At 36.9% G+C, this 21721-nt stretch overlaps 2 protein-coding genes across 4 annotated transcripts in view; both read left to right on the forward strand.

Moving 5' to 3' along the window:
* The window catches only part of PIK3R6 (phosphoinositide-3-kinase regulatory subunit 6), a 36531-nt gene extending 24578 nt beyond the window's left edge, over positions 1-11953 (forward strand). For both annotated transcript variants that reach the window (XM_081938141.1, XM_081938142.1), the window contains 9 exons: positions 2251-2350; positions 2465-2566; positions 3020-3130; positions 3216-3306; positions 3741-3811; positions 4539-4629; positions 5489-5550; positions 6952-7064; positions 8775-11953. In XM_081938141.1, coding sequence (XP_081794267.1) covers positions 2251-2350; positions 2465-2566; positions 3020-3130; positions 3216-3306; positions 3741-3811; positions 4539-4629; positions 5489-5550; positions 6952-7064; positions 8775-8937 — 904 coding nt within the window. In that variant the 3' untranslated portion in view covers positions 8938-11953. The remainder of the gene's footprint in view (positions 1-2250; positions 2351-2464; positions 2567-3019; positions 3131-3215; positions 3307-3740; positions 3812-4538; positions 4630-5488; positions 5551-6951; positions 7065-8774) is intronic.
* Positions 11954-13123: 1170 nt separating this feature from the next.
* Positions 13124-21158, forward strand: MFSD6L (major facilitator superfamily domain containing 6 like). 2 transcript variants are annotated; one of them, XM_081937372.1, is made up of 2 exons: positions 13124-13211; positions 17806-21158. In XM_081937372.1, exon 2 carries the CDS (start codon positions 17840-17842, stop codon positions 19769-19771), a length of 1932 nt encoding a protein of 643 aa, XP_081793498.1. In that variant the 5' UTR covers positions 13124-13211; positions 17806-17839; the 3' UTR covers positions 19772-21158. The 2 variants fall into 2 exon arrangements, with proteins under 2 accessions (XP_081793498.1, XP_081793497.1); XM_081937371.1 differs by having other exon boundaries at positions 13159-13295.
* Positions 21159-21721: the final 563 nt, after the last annotated feature.

Here is a 21721-nt window from a genome sequence, read left to right on the forward strand (position 1 = left end):
AAAATTGAACTCCTGCATGTGCACAAGCAATGGAAATAACAAACTAGAAACATTTGCAGGAACAATTCTGCTTTGTAGTCTGATACCATTTTGCCAGTGGCCTCACATCGACTAACCATTAGCATCTTTGTTAACCACTAACAGGCCATGGTTTTATATTCAGGCAGCATTCAACCATAGCATATTATTTTTTGCTGCTTCACAAAAGGAAATTAGTACTATTTCCTAATTACTTAACTGCTTCTTTTCAAACCAGAGTATTTTTTTAATTAGCACATCTAAACTGAAAGGGTAGTAAGTGGGCTTTTTCTACAACTTTAGTGATACCATACATACATACATACATACATACATACATACATACATACATACATGAATCATCCCAGCAAGCTTTAAATTATGAAGTACAATAACAACAATAATAAAATGTTTTAGGTGCTGGCCTATAAATCAGGAAACACTGAGTTCTAGTCCTGCCTTAGGCAAACCAGCTGGGTGACTTTGGGCCAGTCACCCTCTCTCAGCCCAGTCCACCTCACAGGATTGTTTCGGAGAGGAAAATAGGTGGAAGGAAGAGTATTTGGTACGTTCACCACCTTACGTTACTTACAAAGTAGTAAAGGCAAGAGGGGAAAACCCCCAAATAAATAAATCCATTTTGTATGAAAAAGATTCCTTTTATTGAGCAGAATATATGCCCTTTCAACTCCAGCAGAAGAAAAATGTGATGTGGCAACAATTAAGTCGCATTACCCATGTTTTGTTCTGAAAGATTAATGCTAGATGTTAATGTAACTTGTTATAATTCATTATAATTCATCCTAACAAGTCTGAGGACATGATATTCCTCAAGTGATTAGTACTTAAAGGGAGAAAGTTTACAATGGAATTGCAGTATCTCATTATAGTGGATGAAACCTTTTAACATGCTGTAGAATGTAGTTTTTCTTGATCATTTGTCATATTATGCTAGCAGTAGAAGGTTCATATGAAGCTTGGCAACATGGGTGCTTGGGTTCCCCCCCCCCCCCAATTCTGTAAAAAGGTGTAGGGAAGACCCAAGAAAGAGGCAGCCACAAATTGAGAAATAATGAAAGAATTTGCTTTTTTAAGAGAATGATATAGATCCGTGATGGTGAACCTATGGCATGCGTGCCACAGGTGGCACGTGGGGCCATATCTGAGGGCATGCAAGGTGTTGCCCTATGTCAGCTCCAGCGCATATGTGCGCATCGGGCAGATGATTTTCAGCCTTCCAGAGGGCGGGAGGAGGCCATTTTCACCCTCCCCAGGCTTCAGGAAAGCCTTCAGAGCCTGGGAAGGGCGAAAAACAGCCCAACGGGCCGACTGAAATTCTGGAGGCTTTAGTGAGGCCTGCATGCATGGGGGGGCTTGTGCATGCATGCACAAGTGGGAGGGCCTTGCATTGTGGGTGTGGGCATGTATGCCCACTATTGCACGCGTGCACGCCCTTTTGGCACCCAAGCAGAAAAACATTCGCCATCACCGATATAGATTCTTAGACACCAACTTCATAACTGTCAAAAAGATAAAGTCAAATTTCCTTCTGGTTAATGCTCAACACTTGATGACGTAATATACATGTTGTTTTGCCCTTTTCCAAGATACTTCCTGTCTTCCCAGCTTAGTCAACCTGATCTCTCTTGATGGAGTCCAATTCAAATATTTAGTCTGAACCTGCTTAGCTATTTCAAATCAGCCAAGGTTACCTAAGTATTGTCAGAGCACTATAGCTCATTAATACATGTCCCAATATTTTCTCAATCAGAACACACAGACACAGACACACACGGAGAGAGAGAAAGAGAGGGAGGGAGGGAGAAAGGGAGAGAGAGAGGGGGGGAGAGAAGATAATGTTAGTGTTGAATTGAGAAGCCTTTGGTGCTCTCTGAACTTGGTTATTTGGTTGCAGACATTTCATTACTTAACTAGGTAACATGGATCAGTGGTAGTGAATATGGGGTTTGCCATTTACATAACCACACCTTCATATATCTCAGTGTTCAACTGTAGATTCCTTAGTGCTGTCCAAGCTTGGTTGTTAGCATGCAAACATTTTATTACCCAACTAGGTTACATCCCCAGTGCTAGTTAATTGATTTTGTTATATAGTTGAGTAACAAGGAGGCAAATCACCAGCTCAGAGTTTGCATGCCAAGGACTCCAGAGAGGGAGAGATCAGTTGTTACTGAACAAGCCTCATCAGACCTTATTTTTCCCCATGTCCAGGAAGCGAGAAAGCAGGCGGGTGTTTCTTACACAAAGGCTAAAAGTACATTTTTATTATGTGCCTCTTGTTGAAGAGCAACCAACCTCTTCCCTTATTGAGGTGAGTGACTTACAGCTAGTAACAGACGAGGAGGAAGTCCTCCATTTTTTTGCAATGGGACCTTGTCTGTGCAGTATTGAGTAAAACCTGCTTCTCTTTTGTCTGCCAAAACAGGGAGAGCCATGTGAGTTGGCTGCCTATCTTGGAAGAGCTGATCCGTGGTATGAGAGCAATATTAATTCCCTCTGTTACACGATTCCAAAGCTGGCCACCATGGTAGGAGAGAAGCCCTTCCTTCTGTATGTGTAGAAACAGCTATGAGATTTTCTGACCCATTCTTGAGGTAGCAGAAGAAACCAGCAATATTTCTATCATGAAGTTGCTTCTCACAATGCCTTAATCAAAATCCTCAGCTTGTAATAGCCAACTTGACATGAGGGCTATGTATCACCCTGCTTTCATCCTATGTGGGTGAAAGGCCACTTTCGGTGTTTGGGATCATAGCCCTACCATTAACTGTCTTTTATATTTCATAAAAGTGTGGTTATCGTTGTTGGTGTAATAATGGGGGCAGGGGAAGAAAGAAATACCTTACTTTCTAGTATTTTAGATGAGAGAGTCTATGTGCTTCAGTTAAAGAACATTTTTCTTAATCATAGTTCTATATTTACTAGCATGTGTGCCATATAAATGGCAGAGACTGATGTAATCATTTTTGATCCCATGCAGCTTTCTTCACCAAGCAAATCCACACTTTCTGAATTGTTCATTATTGATGTGATTGCATATTATGTGCGTCTGGGCTTACAGCCAGTTTTCTTCCAAGTCTATGCAGTGAAGGTCAGTAGTCTTGAAATACTTATTATCAGTTTAAACAAAAATGATTACATTTCACCCAATGATGAAGGATTCTCTTGTCTTTCAGATTTTTTTTAATAATGCTGCCTTGGAGCCAGTTGAGGACATTTTCCTCACTGAGTTAAGAATAAACTTTGAAGAGTTCAACACTTCCAAAGGTCTCTATTTCATTTCAAGATTTACTACCTATTGAACTTTCAGTTTTATCCCCAAAACATGTAATCTGTATCTTCCCCGACCAATATGTTAAAATACTGTTCCTTTCATCTCAACCTAATGATCATGCTGTAATCTTTTATATTTAAAAATAACCTCAGACAAGCTGAGCCTAATAATGTTTTCTCCTCTGATTACATCTGAAGCACAACTCCTTAGCCTTTTTCCTCTCTTCGACAATATTTAGATGAAAGTTCAAATGCCATTCCCCCGCCTCTCACATGTATTGCCCATTAAGTTCAGAACAAACAAACAAAAACCAAACAAAAATCTAAAGTAGAAGAACACTGTGTGTCTCAATATTTAGTCTATCTGTAAACTAACTGGAAAATTATCACTGTCATAATTGCTTGAAAGCTATGTCTTTTTCTACTAGACAATTTACCAACAAAGAAGAAACCAACAATAGAATTTCCTGGTGCAGAACTTACATTATTATATAAAAAGGTAAGATGTTATAAATCGTAGATTAAAGTGGGAAATTATATAGACTTTAAGGAATTAGAATTAAGTTCCAGCAAAATATTTCACCTACATCAGTAACTTGAGTTCAAAATAGGTACTATTGAAAGTTATGCTTCAAATGTATGTAAAAAAACAAGGTGACCTAATTATTTTATCTCACGTTAGACTTAGAGGTTAGCTGAATTTAAATATTATGTTCTTCAAAGATATGGCAACCATTAAGAAGAAAGCAGAGTAATTGCATTTATAGATTAGGACATTATAAAGAACTGAGATGAGATATTAAAGTAGGCTATGCAAAGCATTCAGAAGAGACGGTTCACAAAGCACATTACTACAAACAAAATCTTTTTAAAATATTAAAAGCGCTGCATTTTTCACAAATCTCTGAAAGCTGCTTGATTTTCTGCTGGTATGTATGCGTGTGGAAGCAACTCTTCTGAGATCTCCAACAAAGTGAAGTGACCATAGCTGCCTGTGTAGCCAGACACACTTTTTCAAACAGTCAGCTGGAACTTGTGAAGAACGCTTCTGCTTTAATGCTTTGAAGAGAAGTGTTCCTTTGGTGCTGATGTGCTTTGTGAAGCACTGTTTTCAAACACTCTGCTCGGACCTATTCAGCACGAGAGGAAAAGTGTCTTATCTGTTGGACAGCTGAATAGCCCATTCACTTTATAAAGCATAACCAGAATAAAACATTTCTTTTTAGGTTTTGCTGAGTAACCGTGAAAAGGATGAGATAATTTCTTTGCGATCTACAGGCCTTGTTATAAAAACCATTCCTTCACATGAATTTGAAGGTAAAAGTTATGGTGGGTTGAGATGAAAGCATATGTGGTTTTATTTGTTGGTATGGTTTCTAGGTGAGATGTTTGGCAATTTTGTAGAAATGCAAAACATGTATTTTTCCCATTATTTCTGTATTTGCCTATTTGTTTAGAAGTATAATATGTCTCCAAGGAAAGGGGCAGAAAAAAACAATCTTGATTAGAAGAATAAACTGTTTGCATATTATCTTGGAAGGGGGTGATGGAATCATCATATTCATTTAAAAAATAAAAAAAATTGATAGAATTGGGTTGATTATGATATACAGTAAAGATGTATCATCTGTTAATAAATAGATGTCAATGAAAACCATGCAAAATCGGCAGGAAACATATTTCTATAGAATGTTTCCTATACATTTTTATTTTTAAAAAGTCCAGCGTGTGTCTTCCTTACTGAATATAAAAACTCACATCTATAAAAACTGTTCTTACTGTGCTTTTCTCCTGTATTTGTAATGAGATTTATGGTCACTTTCTTAATAGAATTATAGATAATAAATTTGGCTATATATATAAATACATTTTACACTTAGCCCCAAGTCCCAAAGGCAATGTTGCATTACTTTATAATTTTATTTACTGAATTGATTTTTTTTCTAGTTCTGCTAGTTTTATCTTACTACGGTATGTCGAAGCTGTATCATTTATTTTTTAAATGTTTTTAATTTACTAATACTGTATCCTGTCCAGAGAATTTTAACTTTTGAATGATAGAACAGTAGAACAAAATAAACTAAATTAGGATGTGGCTATTACTACTGCTAGACATGTGAAGGGGAGGAAAGGGCAAGGTCAGTACTCATTAGTTCTTCCTTTTTTTCCATTGTAGATCTAGTGTGCTTGACTGTAAATATTGATGAAGTCATAAAGACTTCAGGACGATCATATTCTGTAAGTGGTACTTTGATTTTTCTGGAATAGAAGCCATAATGCTAATCAATACTAGGGGAAAAGTTATGGGGGTGGTTTCTGGATTAGTTTGGCAAATCAGGAATTTGCAAAATTGTATTTCAAATGCAGTCTATTGCTAAATTGCTGTTTGTGTCTGCTTGCTATTGGAGATGCTGCTTGATTAGAGTTTGCAGAATTTCAGTTGGTTTCGCAATTTGTGCTCTTATTTTTTCCTTATTTCATTGTTCTTAAAAAATAGACTTTCTCTTCAACTGGTTAAAGTTTGTGTCTATTAAATGTTTTATATTGATAAAATTATTAAAGCAAAAAAACTCCCTGTTCCTATCTCACAATCATCTATAGAATAAATAGCAGATAATTTATATATTATATTATAAAATGTGATTCTTCCAAGAGTATTCAATGTATGGCTTTTGATTTTAAAAAAAATCTTACCAGATTATATGTTATCGTTCAGAGAATATAACAAGCTGTTTTGCTGAAGCTATTATATAGGTAATGATGAAAAAGAAAAATTAGCTAAGAACTGTTTATTTAATATATTTTTGAGTGATATAAAGCAAATAGTTTCATTAAATCTTTAACAAGGACTATTTCCAGTCAAACCTCAGAATATCTTGTATTTTCTGCCACATTAAAAAAATCTGTTTTTAGGGAATGATGATGTTGCAAAAATGGTTAACCACCTTCTCTCTAAAGTCCTTGCTTAATGACCAATTATTTTACAACCATTCAAAATTATGACTGCCACAGAATGGGTGTTATGATTTGTAAGGCAGCCCTGGCCATCATAAATGACACTGCCCCTCCTCTGTGGTTATATGATATTATGTTGTGCACCAGTGAACTTATGACTGGTTGTGATGTTCTGTAATCAGATGACCACAATTCACAATGTTTTAACACACTTTCAAATGAATAGGTTCACTTAACAGCCATGGCATTCACTTAATGACTGCCACAAAAATTACTTCTCATCATGTGGGTGCCCTGACTTATGATCCAAATGATTTAAGATTGTATTCCTGAGCTTAATTATGGTCATATGTCAAGGACTACCTCTAATGCTACAGCTCGAATCCATTAATGGCTCCATGAGCAAGACAATATTATTTTAAATAGAGGAAACTATAATCATACTTTTTCTGTGTTACATAAGGTTATTTGTAATGAAGGACAGCTTTCTAAAACTGTATTTTATGATGTCGAACATGACTCATAGAGTTTCCTGTGGTCCCAACACATGGCTTATTTAGGTGTTATTGAGAAAATGCTTTAAAATGGAAGGCATTTCAATACACATCTTTGTTTATTTAGAAATACAGTAGGTTTGGCTGAAGTCCAATTTTTATAATCAGAACATCTTTCATTTTCTTTCAGTTAATGACTAATACTATACGAATGCGCAACATCAGTCTCAGAACTACAGACCAAAGATCTTTTACTGTGTTCCTTGACAAGGATTCCAGGCGAGCCTATAAGAATGTTATCAGGTAATCTTTTTAATGAGCAATAATTATTGATTCTTTTTGGTCAGTTTCTGAAGTATGAGAATGTACAGCAAATCACCCTAAAAAGCTTTCTTATTTACTTTAAGTTTTCAAAGAAATTAAAAATACTTCGGAGATGTATGCTTAGCTATTCTGATCAGACATTCTAGGGTGTTGATCATCACAGAAATTATATCCATTGCAAGTACAGGTAGTCCTCACTTACCAAGTGCCTTGTTTAACAACCATTTGAAGATACAACAGTTGAAAGAAATCCAGTTTTGTATCCAAGTCTCACACTTATGCCCATCACAGTATCCCATGGCCATGCGATTGCCACTTGGGCACTTCACCATCAGTGCACAATTATGTCTGTTGCGGTCTCATAGTCACATGATTTGTCAGAATTAGAGAGAATGTTGAAGTGAAGTTGCAAGTCACAGTCATGTGATCTCTCACTTAGCAACCATGGTGATTTACTTAATGCTGAAAGCAGAAAGAAGACATAAGTCCGGCATTGTCACATGGCATTTTGCTTAATGACTGCAACATTTAGTGGCATAATTGCAGGTCCCAATTTTAAACAGAAGGTGAGGCCTACCTGCATTAATGGGTGTAAGATCTTAACTCATCTTACATAACTACATGTCAGTATTGACATGTAAAACACCAAATTCACTAGGAAAAAAATACAATATAATACAATAGTAGAGTTGGAAGGGACCTTGGAGGTGTTCTAGTCCAACCCCCTGCCTAGGCAGGAAACCCTATACCGTTCCAGACAAATGGCTATCCAACATCTTCTTAAAGACTTCCAGTGTTGGGGCATTCACAACTTCTGGAGGCAAGCTGTTCCACTGATTAATTGTTCTAACTGTCAGGAAATTTCTCCTCAGTTCTAAGTTGCTTCTCTCCTTGATTAGTTTCCACCCATTGCTTCTTGTTCTGTCCTCAGGTGCCTTGGAGAATAGCTTGACTCCCTCTTCTTTGTGGCAACCCCTGAGATATTGGAACACTGCTATCATGTCTCCCCTAGTCCTTCTTTCTCTTAAGCTAGACATACCTAGTTCCTGCAACCGTTCTTCATATGTTTTAGTCTCCAGTCCCCTAATCATCTTTGTTGCTCTTCTCTGCACTCTTTCTAGAGTCTCCACATCTTTTTTACATCGTGGCGACCAGAACTGAATGCAGTATTCCAAGTGTGGCCTTACCAAGGCATTATAAAGTGGTATTAACACTTCACGTGATCTTGATTCTATCCCTCTGTTGATGCAGCCTAGAACTGTGTTGGCTTTTTTGGCAGCTGCTGCACACTGCTGGCTCATATTTAAATGATTGTCCACTAGAACTCCAAGATCCCTCTCACAGTTACTACTATTGAGCACGGTACCACCTATACTGTACCTGTGCATTCCGTTTTTGTTGCCTAAATGTAGAACCTTACTCTTTTCACCATTGAATTTCACCATTGAAAATGATCGAAAAGAATTGTAGCTAACTTATTATAGCTAAGAGATATCTATTTTTTCATCAAATTCATCATCAAATATTATTATAAATTATAATTGTGTGCTTAGAATAAATGGATTGCTAATTAAACAACATTCCCCAATTTTTAAATGATATGGACACTCACAAAGGAATTTTTGAAATTAGAATTATGCTTGTACCTTAGGTATTTAGTCATTGAAACTGTATTTTTGTTTTTTGCAGTATTCAAGTGTTTCCCTGCCTAGAACCCAGCTACTGTTTGCAAAAATCAAGAACAAAACAGACCAACTTGCAAGAGGAAGAAGACGATGATATTGGATTGGCCAAATACTTACCTAAGTCTTTACTCTTACCCATCAATACTTTTGCAGGCATTATTCGATAAAGAAGCTGACAATCCCAACTTTTCAAAATCTTTTGTTGAGTTTCATTAGGAATTGTTCCAATGAAAGAGAGGGGTCAGGATGAAAAGAAACAAGTATTGCCAAAAGAACAAGACAGCTTTTTAGCAATAGAAAAAAGAAGATCCTATCCAATATAGGAACATTTTGTAGCTTTGCAATAGCATGTCAGGCGCAAGGAACCAGAACAACTCCACAAATAAACCAAAACAGTTTATTTATTGTTGATCACCTGTTTACAAGAATATTGCCAGACTGGCTGCATTCCCTTGAGAACCAAGGAATAAGGCTTCACTAGTCTGGCCTTTGTCGCTTCCTGTCACAGACTGACACAGCACTGTTGCACCTCTTTACTCCCTCCTCTCCTTTAACCAGTGATTCTACCAAATTGCATGAGATAAAGGAAAGTGAGCTCTGATGCAAAAGAAAACAAGGTATGAAATATTTAAGCTACTATACTGTGTTTTCTTTGAATACAGCAATTATTTTTTTAGTAGCTGAAGATAGAATGGCTTTCATTTTATCATGTGTATGGTAAATGTAATTAGATTCCTTACACAGAAGCTTTAGTTAAATCTCAGCTGAGGCAGGTGTTGTCGTAAATTTATGACAGATAAACTTATTCTAAAAAAACCATAGATAGATAAGTTTTGTTCCAAAATTAAGAATTTAGATTCAATGCAATGTTTGCAATGTTTCTTTCATTAGAAAATAAGTGAAATAATGTTAAACAAATACGTGCATGAATTCTTATCATATAATCATATAAGGGTCACGGTGGTGACTACTTCTGCTGCCTGCCGGCTGCCTGCAGTTTGGCAGTTTGATTCTCACCAGGCTCAAGGTTGACGCAGCCCTCCATCCTTTCAAAGTTGGTAAAGTGAGGACCCAGATTGTTGGGGAAAATATGCTGACACTGTAAACCATTTAGAGAGGGCTGTAAAGCACTGTGAAGCAGCATATAAGTCTAAGTGCTATTGCTATTGCTGTAAGAGTAGTCAAGGAAACAAGAAAATTTGTAAATTGTATAGTTACTGCCTTTATTTCTGACTGACCCCTTTTGCTTATCTATGACCTATTCAGGACATACAGTACATCTCCAGGAAGCTAGTATTTATTTCGGCAAGTCTTGCATAGCATCTCTCCTTGCTTTGGACATCTTGGCCCCAATTGCAAGAAACCTAAATTGTGTTACTTGAATGCTCTGTTGTTATTCATCCCTCTTTCTCACTTCATCCTAAAATAATGTCTTTGTAACCTTCTATCCAATTGTTTTCCAACTTCATTGACATCTTTTCTCTGGCCCTGGAATTACCTTAAGCCTGTTTCTCACTTAATCATGGGTCGTCGTCCCCCTTTTAAAAAAAAATTGGTTATAAGATAAGATACAAAATACAAAAGTAAATAGGAAGACAGTGGGCAAGGGGGTGGGGGAGAGAAGGTGGAAGAGAAGCGGGGGGGGGGGGGAAGCATTGACTTCCGCCTCCCTCTTTGCAGTAAAATAAAGCATTGACACCAAACCACAATTTTTGCTTTTTGATAGTAATACAAATTAACCATTTCTGTCAGCATCTATGGGTCCCTTGGTTTTGATCTTGTTTTATGTCCTGTGATTTTCTCAGCCTCATTTCAGTCTCTTTTTAAAATTCCTTTATTCTCCAGTCACATTCTGTGTCTAGAGAAATGTTTTAATATACAGATAAATATGGCCTTTAATTATCCCAGGTGAATCCATGCAGTTTTCTTGGCAGTGTTACAAAATAGTTTATCACTGCCTTCTTCAGGGTCTTACCTGCACCACCACACCTTTGCAGTTTTAGTCTACTCTGGAATTCCCTGACAACCCCCTCATCTAAAAACTGACAGGGCCAACTGCTTAGCTCTTAATATCAGCCAGGTTCAGCTGGCTGCTGCCATCTACTTGTGATTTTATTTATCTGTACTATACAAATTACAAATTGTGATAATATATAAAACTCACTCTATTTTGCTGCCCTGGTGATTTTGAGAACTGTAATTTCATGAAATGCAGATAACCATACCTGAATCAGGTTGCTGAAGAGGCTTTGATTGTGAAATCAACCGTAGGTGACTATCCTGAAACACAGGAATTATAAATGAAGGGATCATTCCTATATATGATGAACGGGAGGACTAAATGATCAAAGATGGATAAAGTTCAGGAGTATGTTCCTGCCTCCTACAGTATTCTTAAAATATTCTGTTTTTCATTTTGCTTACTGGCCCTCACTGGGTCCTCAGGATAGTTTAGGAAATAATACTACCGTTAAAATGAAACAACAAAAATAAAAAAAATATAGTAAAGTTTGAATATCACAAGAGGAGAAAATAATCATTTTAGGGATATTACGAAAGTTTATCTGCTTTCTGCAGCCACTGCTATTACACTTTATAAGTTGCTTTCTATTCAAACCTGAATTAGCACACACTCTCCCTATAGATGACATGAATAGTTTACATGAGAGGAACAGACTGCAAATTTTATGCAGCATGATGTTCAGAGTTCTCAAAAGCAGTCTTTATACAGTTTTGTCTTTCTATTTTTGTAAGTAATGGATAGATAGGTATAGCCATAGGGTTCCTTTCAATTGCATAATCATTGTAAATAGACAAAACCTGGAATATGGAAGGGATCACATTCAACAGAGCAATAATGCAAAAATATTAGGTTGAGCAATGGCTGATGGAAAAACAGAGGATATAAAACTAATATTTTCATGAGCTGCTGTGAAGCTCAATCTCTTTTTAAGAAATAAAAGATAGAATTTTAAGCATGTATTAAAGGGTTTCCTAAACATGGTGCTGAAGCTAAATGTTTACAACCCAAAAGTTATTAGACTGTTTTGAATATTGAGTTATATCTGTATTAAATGGATATGTACATTGTGTAAATACATTATAAATTATTTGTATAGTTACAACATCTGCTGGAAAGTGGCAGTCTTTAATTTCATTAAATTACTTTTTTTAAAAGTTTAACGCTATGTGTTCTTGTCATTTTTCATCCGTAGACAATTGGAGGTTATAAATTGTTGCAATATAATCAGTGAATTGAGATATAAGGATCCAATATTGCTTCCAGAGTTATTAGAATTTGGGTGGAGGAAGAAAGGAAGGATCACATGGAGGAATCCTTCATTTAAGTAGCAGAATCTTTAAAGCTAATATTTTTTCACTTTATTATGCAACGAAATTTAGTTTTGTGAGACTTTTTTCTGTAAAGAATTCAGTAGTTACATCAATTCAAAATAAAAGTAAACTGCACTAGTGAATAAACATATCACCTCCACCAAAAAGATTTGGGAACTAGGAATGTTGACAGGATAGCAAGACATTTTCATTCTAGAATAGGAACTGTGATTTTGGAAGATAAGCTTTTAAATACCAGTTTTTAAATGGTAACAATCCCCATCAATTATGTTTAATTTCAACTTATATATTCACAGCTCGGTGGTTGTGACAGTATAATGAGCTGTACTTGATCGTCTCCATTTGAGCTGGGATGTGATATCCTTGGGGAATTTGGCAAGGGCTCGTCGTTATGGTGCCATGTTTTGTTACTGTTCTGAGATTTTGAAACTTTACGTTTCACAGTAAAACCTTTGTCCTACTTCGTTGCTTGTTATCCATCCTTCATTTACATTTTTACTGATTTGAATGACCGTTACATGTAACTTAACTGCTCTGAGAAAAAAATGTTCATGGTTGCAGGATATGATATGCGAATTGTAAGATACATGTTTAGTGAAAAAAATATCGCTTCTCTGCCCATTTCAAGTCTTTTTCTTTCCAACGCGTCCCTATTTGTATTCCCAACGAGCAAGAATTTGAAGTTATTTAAGAACAAGGGGCGCTTACTTTTAGAGTGAGCCCCGTAAAGTATACTATATTTCAAATCCCGAGAGCAACTCTGCGACCATCGGAGGGAGGACTTTGCAAAGGGGAAGAAGAAGCGACAGGCAGAAGGAAGGCAAAGCTGGTCTCCGGCGCCTGAGCGGCCAAGGAAGGCGGGTAACGTGGCCGGTCGCCTTTTCCTACTTCCCAGAATGATTCCTCGTATCCTAGCAACGGTTTGTCCCTCCCCCTGCGACTGAGGATGAGGGAGCTTTCCAGCAGCTGGGCAGAGGCAGCAGGTGTACACCGCTCTGACAGGTACACCGGCGCATGCGCAGTCGGCGCGCTCGGGACCGCAGGCCGCCTAGAGTAGCGGAAGAAGCCGATTGCCCGTTGCTTTCAGGTAGGGGAGGCCCCGTATCGGCTGCTGGAGATCAGCGCCGGAGAGGCGGGCGACTGCAGAAGTTGTCATGGCAACGTCTCCAAGGTGCGGGGCCGAGGAGGGGAGCTCCCCGCGAGCACCGAGATGAGGCGCGTGGGGGTGGGGGAAGGGGCCGCCTCCCGCGTGGGGCGGGACTGAGGGTGCGGCTGGTGCTGAAGGGCCAGGTTTCCAAGGGGGCTCCTTCACTCACGGGCAGAATAAAGGGTCTCATGGGCTATGAATGACCAGAACTGGCATCAACAATCAGTATTCCACGGCCTCGATTGGCAAAAACAAGGAGAAAATGGGCGGACTGTTATCTAGATTGCAACCGTCCTATCGCAGTGATTCTCAAAGCCATTTAGGTTTTTTTCCTAGAAAGATGAAAAGCGATATTATTGCCATTAGAATTGATGGTTGTTAATATACAGCAAGGACTATTTTAAATGGTTGGATAGACAAGGCTTTCTAGCAAAATGCCCCCTCTTTTTTAAAACCTATCGTTCTCTCAAATATCCTTTTTGTGTGTATCTATATATGTATGTGTGTATTTGTACCGAAAGTGCACAAGGTTAAATTTTATGTAAGTGCTAATGCTGCCTTCGTAAAATGTGGAGGCTATGGTTTTTATGCATAATGGCCCCACTGGAGTTACAATTGGAATCTGATTATTTGCAGGATTATCCATCTCATTCTGTAAATTCCAGCAGGGTTGACATCCTCCAGATCCTATCAATTAGATGATGTCACCTGATGTGACTCAAGAGGCCTGTCTTCTCTGCCACAGCATCTGCCTTATGGAGCATCCAGCCCCCAAATTTGGTTGGCCACAACATGGCCACCTTTAACAAGATCTACTTGCTGCTCAATAGGCTGATCGAAGATGGTATATGAATGTGTGGCAGCTATTATGAGTTGTTATCTATCTGGCACTCATAATCATGTTTTATTATCTTTATTATGTTATCTTTTTCTTTTATGTTTTTAACCTTTGTTAGTTGCTCAAAGTCCCCTGGCAAGTGGGCAGACATAAACATTGAAAAATAAATCCATCCATCTACTATCTGCACTGCAAAAATCCAGAGGATGCTGGAGGGTGGCTACAGAAAACATTAGCTCTGGTCTTCTGGACCTTTGCAGCCCAGCTATGCTACTTTTAGATCTTATATTTATAAGATCATAGATCCCAACTTAATCCAACATTTTCTTAAAGCAATAGCCATCTGGCAGCCCATAAAGAAAAGATATCCCAATTGTTATGCCATAACTGATATTTGGAGGCTTACTATATTGAATCTATATGCAACGTTTTACCTTCAAGACTTGTACGTAAGACCAGTTCTCTGATTTTTTTTCAATCTTCCTTTAAATCAATCCAAATTAGTGGCTATTGTCATATCTTGCAGTAATGAATTACAGACCTTATGATGCATAGCAGAAATGCTTTCTTCTGCTTGTTTTAAATCTCCTTCTAATCAGGTTTATTGGATGACCGTAGTCCTGGTGTTCTTAGAGGAGGAGATAAAATCATATCCTTGTTCAACTTTCAGATCATTATTTTCTACATAGTTACATTGAATGATGTTTGTTATTTGATTGGTCATTTAAGCAATTTGAAGAAAGTCTTCTGGAAGTCTTCACAATTGTGGTTGGCTCTGCAAATTGGCTCTGCAAATATGGCCAGCTTACTGTTTCCTCCAAATTATCAGTATTTGTAAAACACTAATTTCAGTTGCACTTCAGTTTACTTCCTTATCCATGTACTGTAGTTCTATTTTTACTTTCTGTTTATAACTAGTTTATAATCAGGCAGTTTCTTTCATCCCATGATTATTGCTATGCTTATTCAAAAGCTTTTGATGAGACACTCACAAAATATAAACAATTTCTAATAAGTCACATGAAACCACAAAGAGAGGTTGTGCCTATGAACACTTAAGTGTTCCACAGTCCTCCTGTGGAATAAATATACCAGTAGTTTCTGAAAACAAAGTTGTTCATATTGTCTGCTCTTTCCTACTTGAAGAGTGGTTTTGTTATACCTTACAGCTCTCACTATGTTTTCTTCACAGTTACCAATACAGTTCAATATTTGTTACTAGACAAAGGCTTCTATTGTTTTCCTCTACAAAGGAAATAATGTCATTCTTCTGTTCTGATTCATGTGATCCTATGTGAATAGAAGCTTCTGATATTACCTGTTCTCTAGTTAGGGTAAAATTATATAAGATTTCCAGCACACTAAAACACAATTGACTCTGACCCACCCACCTCCATTTAGTTTTGAAATAGGAATTACATCTTTATGTTTGTTGTTTGAAGGAGTCTTTTAAGAAGGACTTCTTGCATTTTTATTATACCATTTTCTAAGGCATGGCATTAAAGTAGTATTGTAGCAGATGCAGAATAATGCTGTAAATAGTGTATTTTAAGAATAGATTATTCTTAAATTTAACTCTGAATTTATTTCCACTCATAGGATTGACAGACATCTTACACTTTTTATCATGGACTTATAGTATAAGGTCTCAACTGGCATCTTCTCTTTCTATCCCACTAGACATTATAAAATGCTTCATTCTTAAGGTTATCATCAGGCCCAGCTGTACCCACCAAGGAAACTATTTTTTAATGGTAGTGTAAAAATTTTCAGATTTGGACCTTCGAATTTGAAAAGCAACAACAGGATCATGGTAATGTTTTGAGCTGGCAAAAATACTCTTGAGCTTAAAACATTTTGTTTTGTACTAAAATTTTCCAAATTGATGGATACAGTCAATTTGGAAAGAAAATAGCTGTTTCACACTCAAATCAACTGTTTTGTGCATTACAAATTCACTTTCAAAACATTTTGTAAAACTGTAATTTTAATATGTTTGGCTCTTATTCAATTTCCTAATATTGACTGATATGGGAGCTTGGTGTTATTTATATTTGATTTGATTCTAGCATCCTAATTCTGTGTTAATGCCAAAGCTAATGATAATCAAAAATTTGAAATATCTGTTTATAATGTTATCTCTCATTATTTCTTTTATCTTCATTTTTTGTTTCCATGATAATACAAATTAGTCCGAAGTGTTTTATTTTTGTCTCTTTCTCCAGGCCTAGCTTCTAAAATATATCTTATTTAATGAAATAGATAAATTCAGTAACTTGACTCTTAAAATTATTTAAAATGTGTCTATCAAAAAAGTGCTATTGTATATGTTCAGTACCCTGTGATATGAATTTATATACTATATATGGCAAATGCAATGTTTCTCATTAATTGCACTGGATCCCAATACAACACTTTCCAGCATAAATGGTAACATTTTTCATCTAAAAATATTTTTTACTTTATGGCACATATATTATAAATTTTGAAATGTTATTTAGTTTTCACATTCTGAATCATTTTTAAACAATATTATTGGTGACTGATGCCTCTCTTTCATACTTCATAATTATATTTTAAATTTATACACACATACATATACACACATACACACACTGTTTTGGATTTTTAGCTTTTTTGTTATTTTTTTTAAAGGATTTTGTTACAATCCTGTATGTAAGCGTCCCTTTGAATTTTAAAAGTTAACAATTTTCTCTTCTTTTTATATAAGAAATGTCATTTATTTTACTTTGAAAAAAGTTTAGAATAAATGTGATCCTAATCAAACAGAAGCATATTTCAGTGTAATTCTGTTTATCTACAGTACTCTGAAATAAGCATCAAGTGGGGAGAACGCAGGGGGGGCGTGTGTGGGTGTGCCGCACTATAGGCGCGACCCCCCCCCCATTTTTACATGCTTTTTTCGCCCTCCTCAGGCTCCAGAGGCTTTATAGAAGCCTGGGGAGGGTGAAAACAGCCTCCCTCGCCCCCCTGGACGCCCTCCGGAGTGACTTCCGGTTTGCTCAGAGAGTCATTTTGAGCGCTCCGAAGGCTTCAGGGACCATCCGGAGCCATTTGTCAGGGCACGCGAGGCGCTGCCCTGTCAGCTGGCCAGTGCGCAGGAAGTCGGAGGGTCATTTTGAGCGCTCCAAAGGCATCAGGGAAGCCTCTGGATGGTCCCTGACGCCTTCGGAGTGCTCAAAACGACCCTCCGAGCAAACTGGAATGCTTGGAGGGTCATTTTAAGCGCTCCGAAGGCTTCAGGGACCATCCAGAGGCTTCCCTGATGCCTTTGGAGTGCTCAAAATGACCCTCCGACTTCCTGCGCGCTGGCCAGCTGACAGGGCAGGGCCTCGCGTGCCCTGACAAATGGCTCCGCGTGCCACCTGTGGCACATGTGCCATAGGTTCGCCATCACTGGTATAGAGGATTATAGTTTAAGGTAATCAACACATTAAAAAAGATATTTTCTTGATCCAGAACTTAGGTTTTATTTTCATGACTTCCTAAAAATGTATCTTATGGACAATGTTTTTCTGTGACAAAGCAGTTATGATGTTATTGCTATTGTATTTATAGTTGCACTAAAGGTTCGAATAGTGATGTGCAATCATATCAAATTAAGAAACTTCAACGTATTTGTGCTATTTTTTTATGGAGTACTGATAAATCTGACTTTGCTTTATTAATTTGCAGGGCAAAAGTGGGAACACAGACTGCTTCTGAAGCCATGAGTACAAATAACCAATGGGATGTAAACAAAGCACTTACACTTGCTAGTCTTTTCCATTTTCTTTATGGTGCAGGAAATGCTTGTGCAATCCCATTTTTAACTCTCTACTTTCGGCAGCTTGGGCTGACTGCACCTCTAGTAGGGATTATAATAGGACTCAAACATTTAATCACTTCTCTTTGGGCCCCATTATGTTCCTATCTATCAAAAACCCACAATAAAAGGAAAGTATTTATTAGTGGATCATTATTTTGCTCAGTTGGAACAGGTTTGCTACTTACACTCATTCCACCAGTGAACAAAGATGTTATCTATAAATATTGCAACATGAGCCAGCATCCCACTAAACAACTGATTACAACGCAAGTGCCTGATATAAATATGAACCATCCGAGTTCAATGAATGGAAACTCTTTTGCCGATAACAAAGTATGGTCTACAGAATCACTTGGAATGATCTCAAAGGACCAAGAGTCTACGAGAAAACCAACAGTAATGTATCCTTCATTCAAAATGAAAAGTCTAAAAACTCCTATAATAAACCAAGGTGGCAATGATGTTGATATAAAGCCACAACAATTCATAGATGCTTCTTCTGGTGTGACATCTGGTATTTCTGGGGAAGCTATTGTTCCAGCAGAGCAAAATTTGGAAACAACTACTGTAAATGTGCCTTTGAAAGAAACTGCTGGCATCGTGACTATCAAAGAAAATGCTCACAAAAATGACTCAAGAAGAAATAGTAACTTCAAATTTTACACAATCCCATTACCCGTTACAGAGGTACCTTATGTACTGAAAAATCTATCAGGGCGCAGGGAAAGAGCACAAGATACAAGCTCTCAGTTACTTCAGGGTACTGAGTTTCTGGACAGTGAGCACCAGGTCTTCCTTATGGTGTTAGGTACTGTTGTCCTTTGGGAGCTGCTGGCTGGACCACTTGAGTGGATGGTGGATGACAGTCTCTATGAATATCTTGACTTTGTGGATGCTGCTGACAAATATGAGAACCTTTGGATCTGGAGCTACCTAGGAGCATCTCTGGGTGTCTGCAGCACCGCAATATTTGTGGATCAACTGAATTGCTTTTTGACCACTAATATTCCACGTTTTGCAGTGCATTTTTATGGCTATGCCTTGTTCATGACACTGACATTACTGGTCAGTACCTTCTTTCCCATTTACATGTCAGAAAAAAATGAACATGTCAATAAAACAGTCAAAGCTTTGAACCTCATTGGAAATGATGGTCGAACCATCCTGTGTGCTGTCACCATCTTCCTCACAGGAGCTATTGGGTCAACTGTGCAGAACTTTCTTTTCTGGCAAATGCAAGATCAAGGCAGTCATGAGTTATTCATGGGTCTCTCGGTGACTATTGGACTGATTGCTGAAATCCTGCTCTATATCTACAAAAGTAAACTGCTAAAGGCTCTCTCCGGTGGTGGCACACTTGCCTTGGGATTAAGTTGCCTGGCAGTACAACTGCTCTACTATTCTTTCCTCTGGAATTCCTGGGCTGTGCTACCAATCCAGGTCTTCTGCGCCTTCAGCAATGGTGCGTTATGGTGGGCAGTGAATTTGCTGACAGATGACGTTGCCACTCCTGGTACAGAAAGGTCTCTGCACTTGGTCCTTCAAGGGCTCTCTCATGGATGTGGAGCCAGTTTAGGCAGCTTTGCAGGAGGGTTTGTTGTGAACAGCTTTGGTTTAGCAATGCTCTACAGAGCATGTTCCATTACCTTAATATTATGGCTAGTTTTGTTCTTGGTTGTTCAATCTAAATTACCACGACAGAAAAGGATTAATTATTCCCGTCTCTTAGCTGCAGATTCTAGTGATATGAGTGATTCTGATTATGATGAAGAAAAAGAAAGGGACTGGCTTGTAAAAGCTATGAAAGATGACAACTTTGCTAAGCATTGGTAACTAATACTGGATTTCAACGGTCACTTCATCAGAAAATAAACTACGGAAAATTAGGGTGAAGTTTTTAGAAATAATCCATACCGGATCTGTAAGAATTTATTCTATTGGAAGTCAATTTTACGATGTACATATTTGCTCAGGAAATTATTATAAAGATTTTATAAAGATTTTATTTTCTTAAGATTAATTTATTGTACATATTATAGCAAGGCTGCTTTTCTAAAATGTTTATTTTCAAACTAGGGAAAGAGGGCTTTCAACAGAAACACTGTGAAGGTTTTTTTTTCTCTTTATGAGAATTGGCTTTATGGAGACTGATCATTTTTTAAAACAAAGAATTCTTGCATAAAATGCTTCCCTTCTTTTAATCACAATTAGTTACTTTAAAAATGTTCTGCTTGCTTTTCTTTTTAAAATTAAAGGTCATTATAGATATTTCAATATTTTGAAAACTGAGCTAAAATTCTTGGACAACATCTAATTCTTTAGAATGGTATTTTTCTTAAATCTACAAGATGCATTTGATGTAATGTTTAAAATGTTCCTATATTAAAATATTTTCCCCAATACATGAAATATGACCATAAAACCCTCACAAACTGTACATTAGGGGTTATAAATTAGAATGGTCACTTATTTCCTGTTTAAATGGAAGACAAACATGCATAGCATTTGCACATGCAAATTTATATTTATATATTGTAAATCTAGAGACATATAGAAATATAATATATCTCACCATAATGAAGGAGCCTGGTACTTAGTGCCGATGATTTTAGCTGCTACTTTCCCTTTTTGTTGTCTTTTAAACCAGATTTGACCTTCAAACAGAAGATTATTCTCTATAAAATGTGGACACATAAGCAGTTTATACATGGCTTTATCATTCTATCTTGCATTAATAATATTTAGAAAATTCTCATGTTCCTATACATCTTCAGGATACATGAAAAGATTATTTTGGGTTTTTTTCCTGTATGTTATATTCTTCCAGTATAAAATAGGACATTTTGTAATTATCAGAGAGTTTGTCTAAATACACAGCTATAATACAATCTGGTTTAAGAGATTTCTTTATTCAGAACAAAAAGGCAATAATAATAAACTGCTTTGACGGCTACAATCTCACAGTAAAGCACCTGATTCCCAACAAGCTGTTTATTTAGAAAATGCAATAATAATTTCCTTTATATGTACAATTACTGAAGAATGGACTAAAGTTTCAGAAGAATGTTGTAAGAATCATGGAAAAAAATAATATTTCCAATTTCACATTCAGTAGAAATAAATTTACATGCAAGATTCACAAGTTTTGCTCCCATTTTGCAGTTAATATTAAGCATCAGCTCACTATATTTTTTCCAATAAAAACTGTTGCTGCTAACAAGTTGCCTTTTCATTGGAAGAAGTTTGGCTTCTCATTACAACAACAAAATTAAAATCCATCCGTAGATCTTGGGAATGGAAATTGCTTGGGTGATTTTACAAATATTTTTTATTGTTTTATTTAAAATCTTACATATTTAGCAAAGGAATGTAAATTGGGAGATTAGAAATAAATATAGGAGTTCCATTTTTAGAATCTGCAACATCGTAACTTACAGAATTTAAACTGACCAAGCTACAGACATAGGTCTACCTCCTTTTGCCATTCTCAGCTATTTTTTTAATAAGGTGCTTATCATGATTTCAAATTTGAAAATTCACCCAATTCCATATGTATGCATTATCAAGCAATTTTAAATAAATGTTTGTGTGCATGGTACACATAAATATTGCATACTTATACTTAGCTAAGAAATCATATTAGTGCATTCTATACTTATAAAATAATAGTTTCCCATTTCTGGTAAACACAAGGAATGCACCTTCTTTCCATTTATTATAAAAACTGATTATTGGTATAAAAATGAGGAAAAAATATTGATTTGCCATACAGTATTATGTTTT

The sequence above is a fragment of the Natrix helvetica genome, assembly GCF_964273705.1.
Source record: "Natrix helvetica genome assembly, chromosome: 1".
NCBI classification, from domain to species: Eukaryota; Metazoa; Chordata; class Lepidosauria; order Squamata; family Natricidae; genus Natrix; species Natrix helvetica.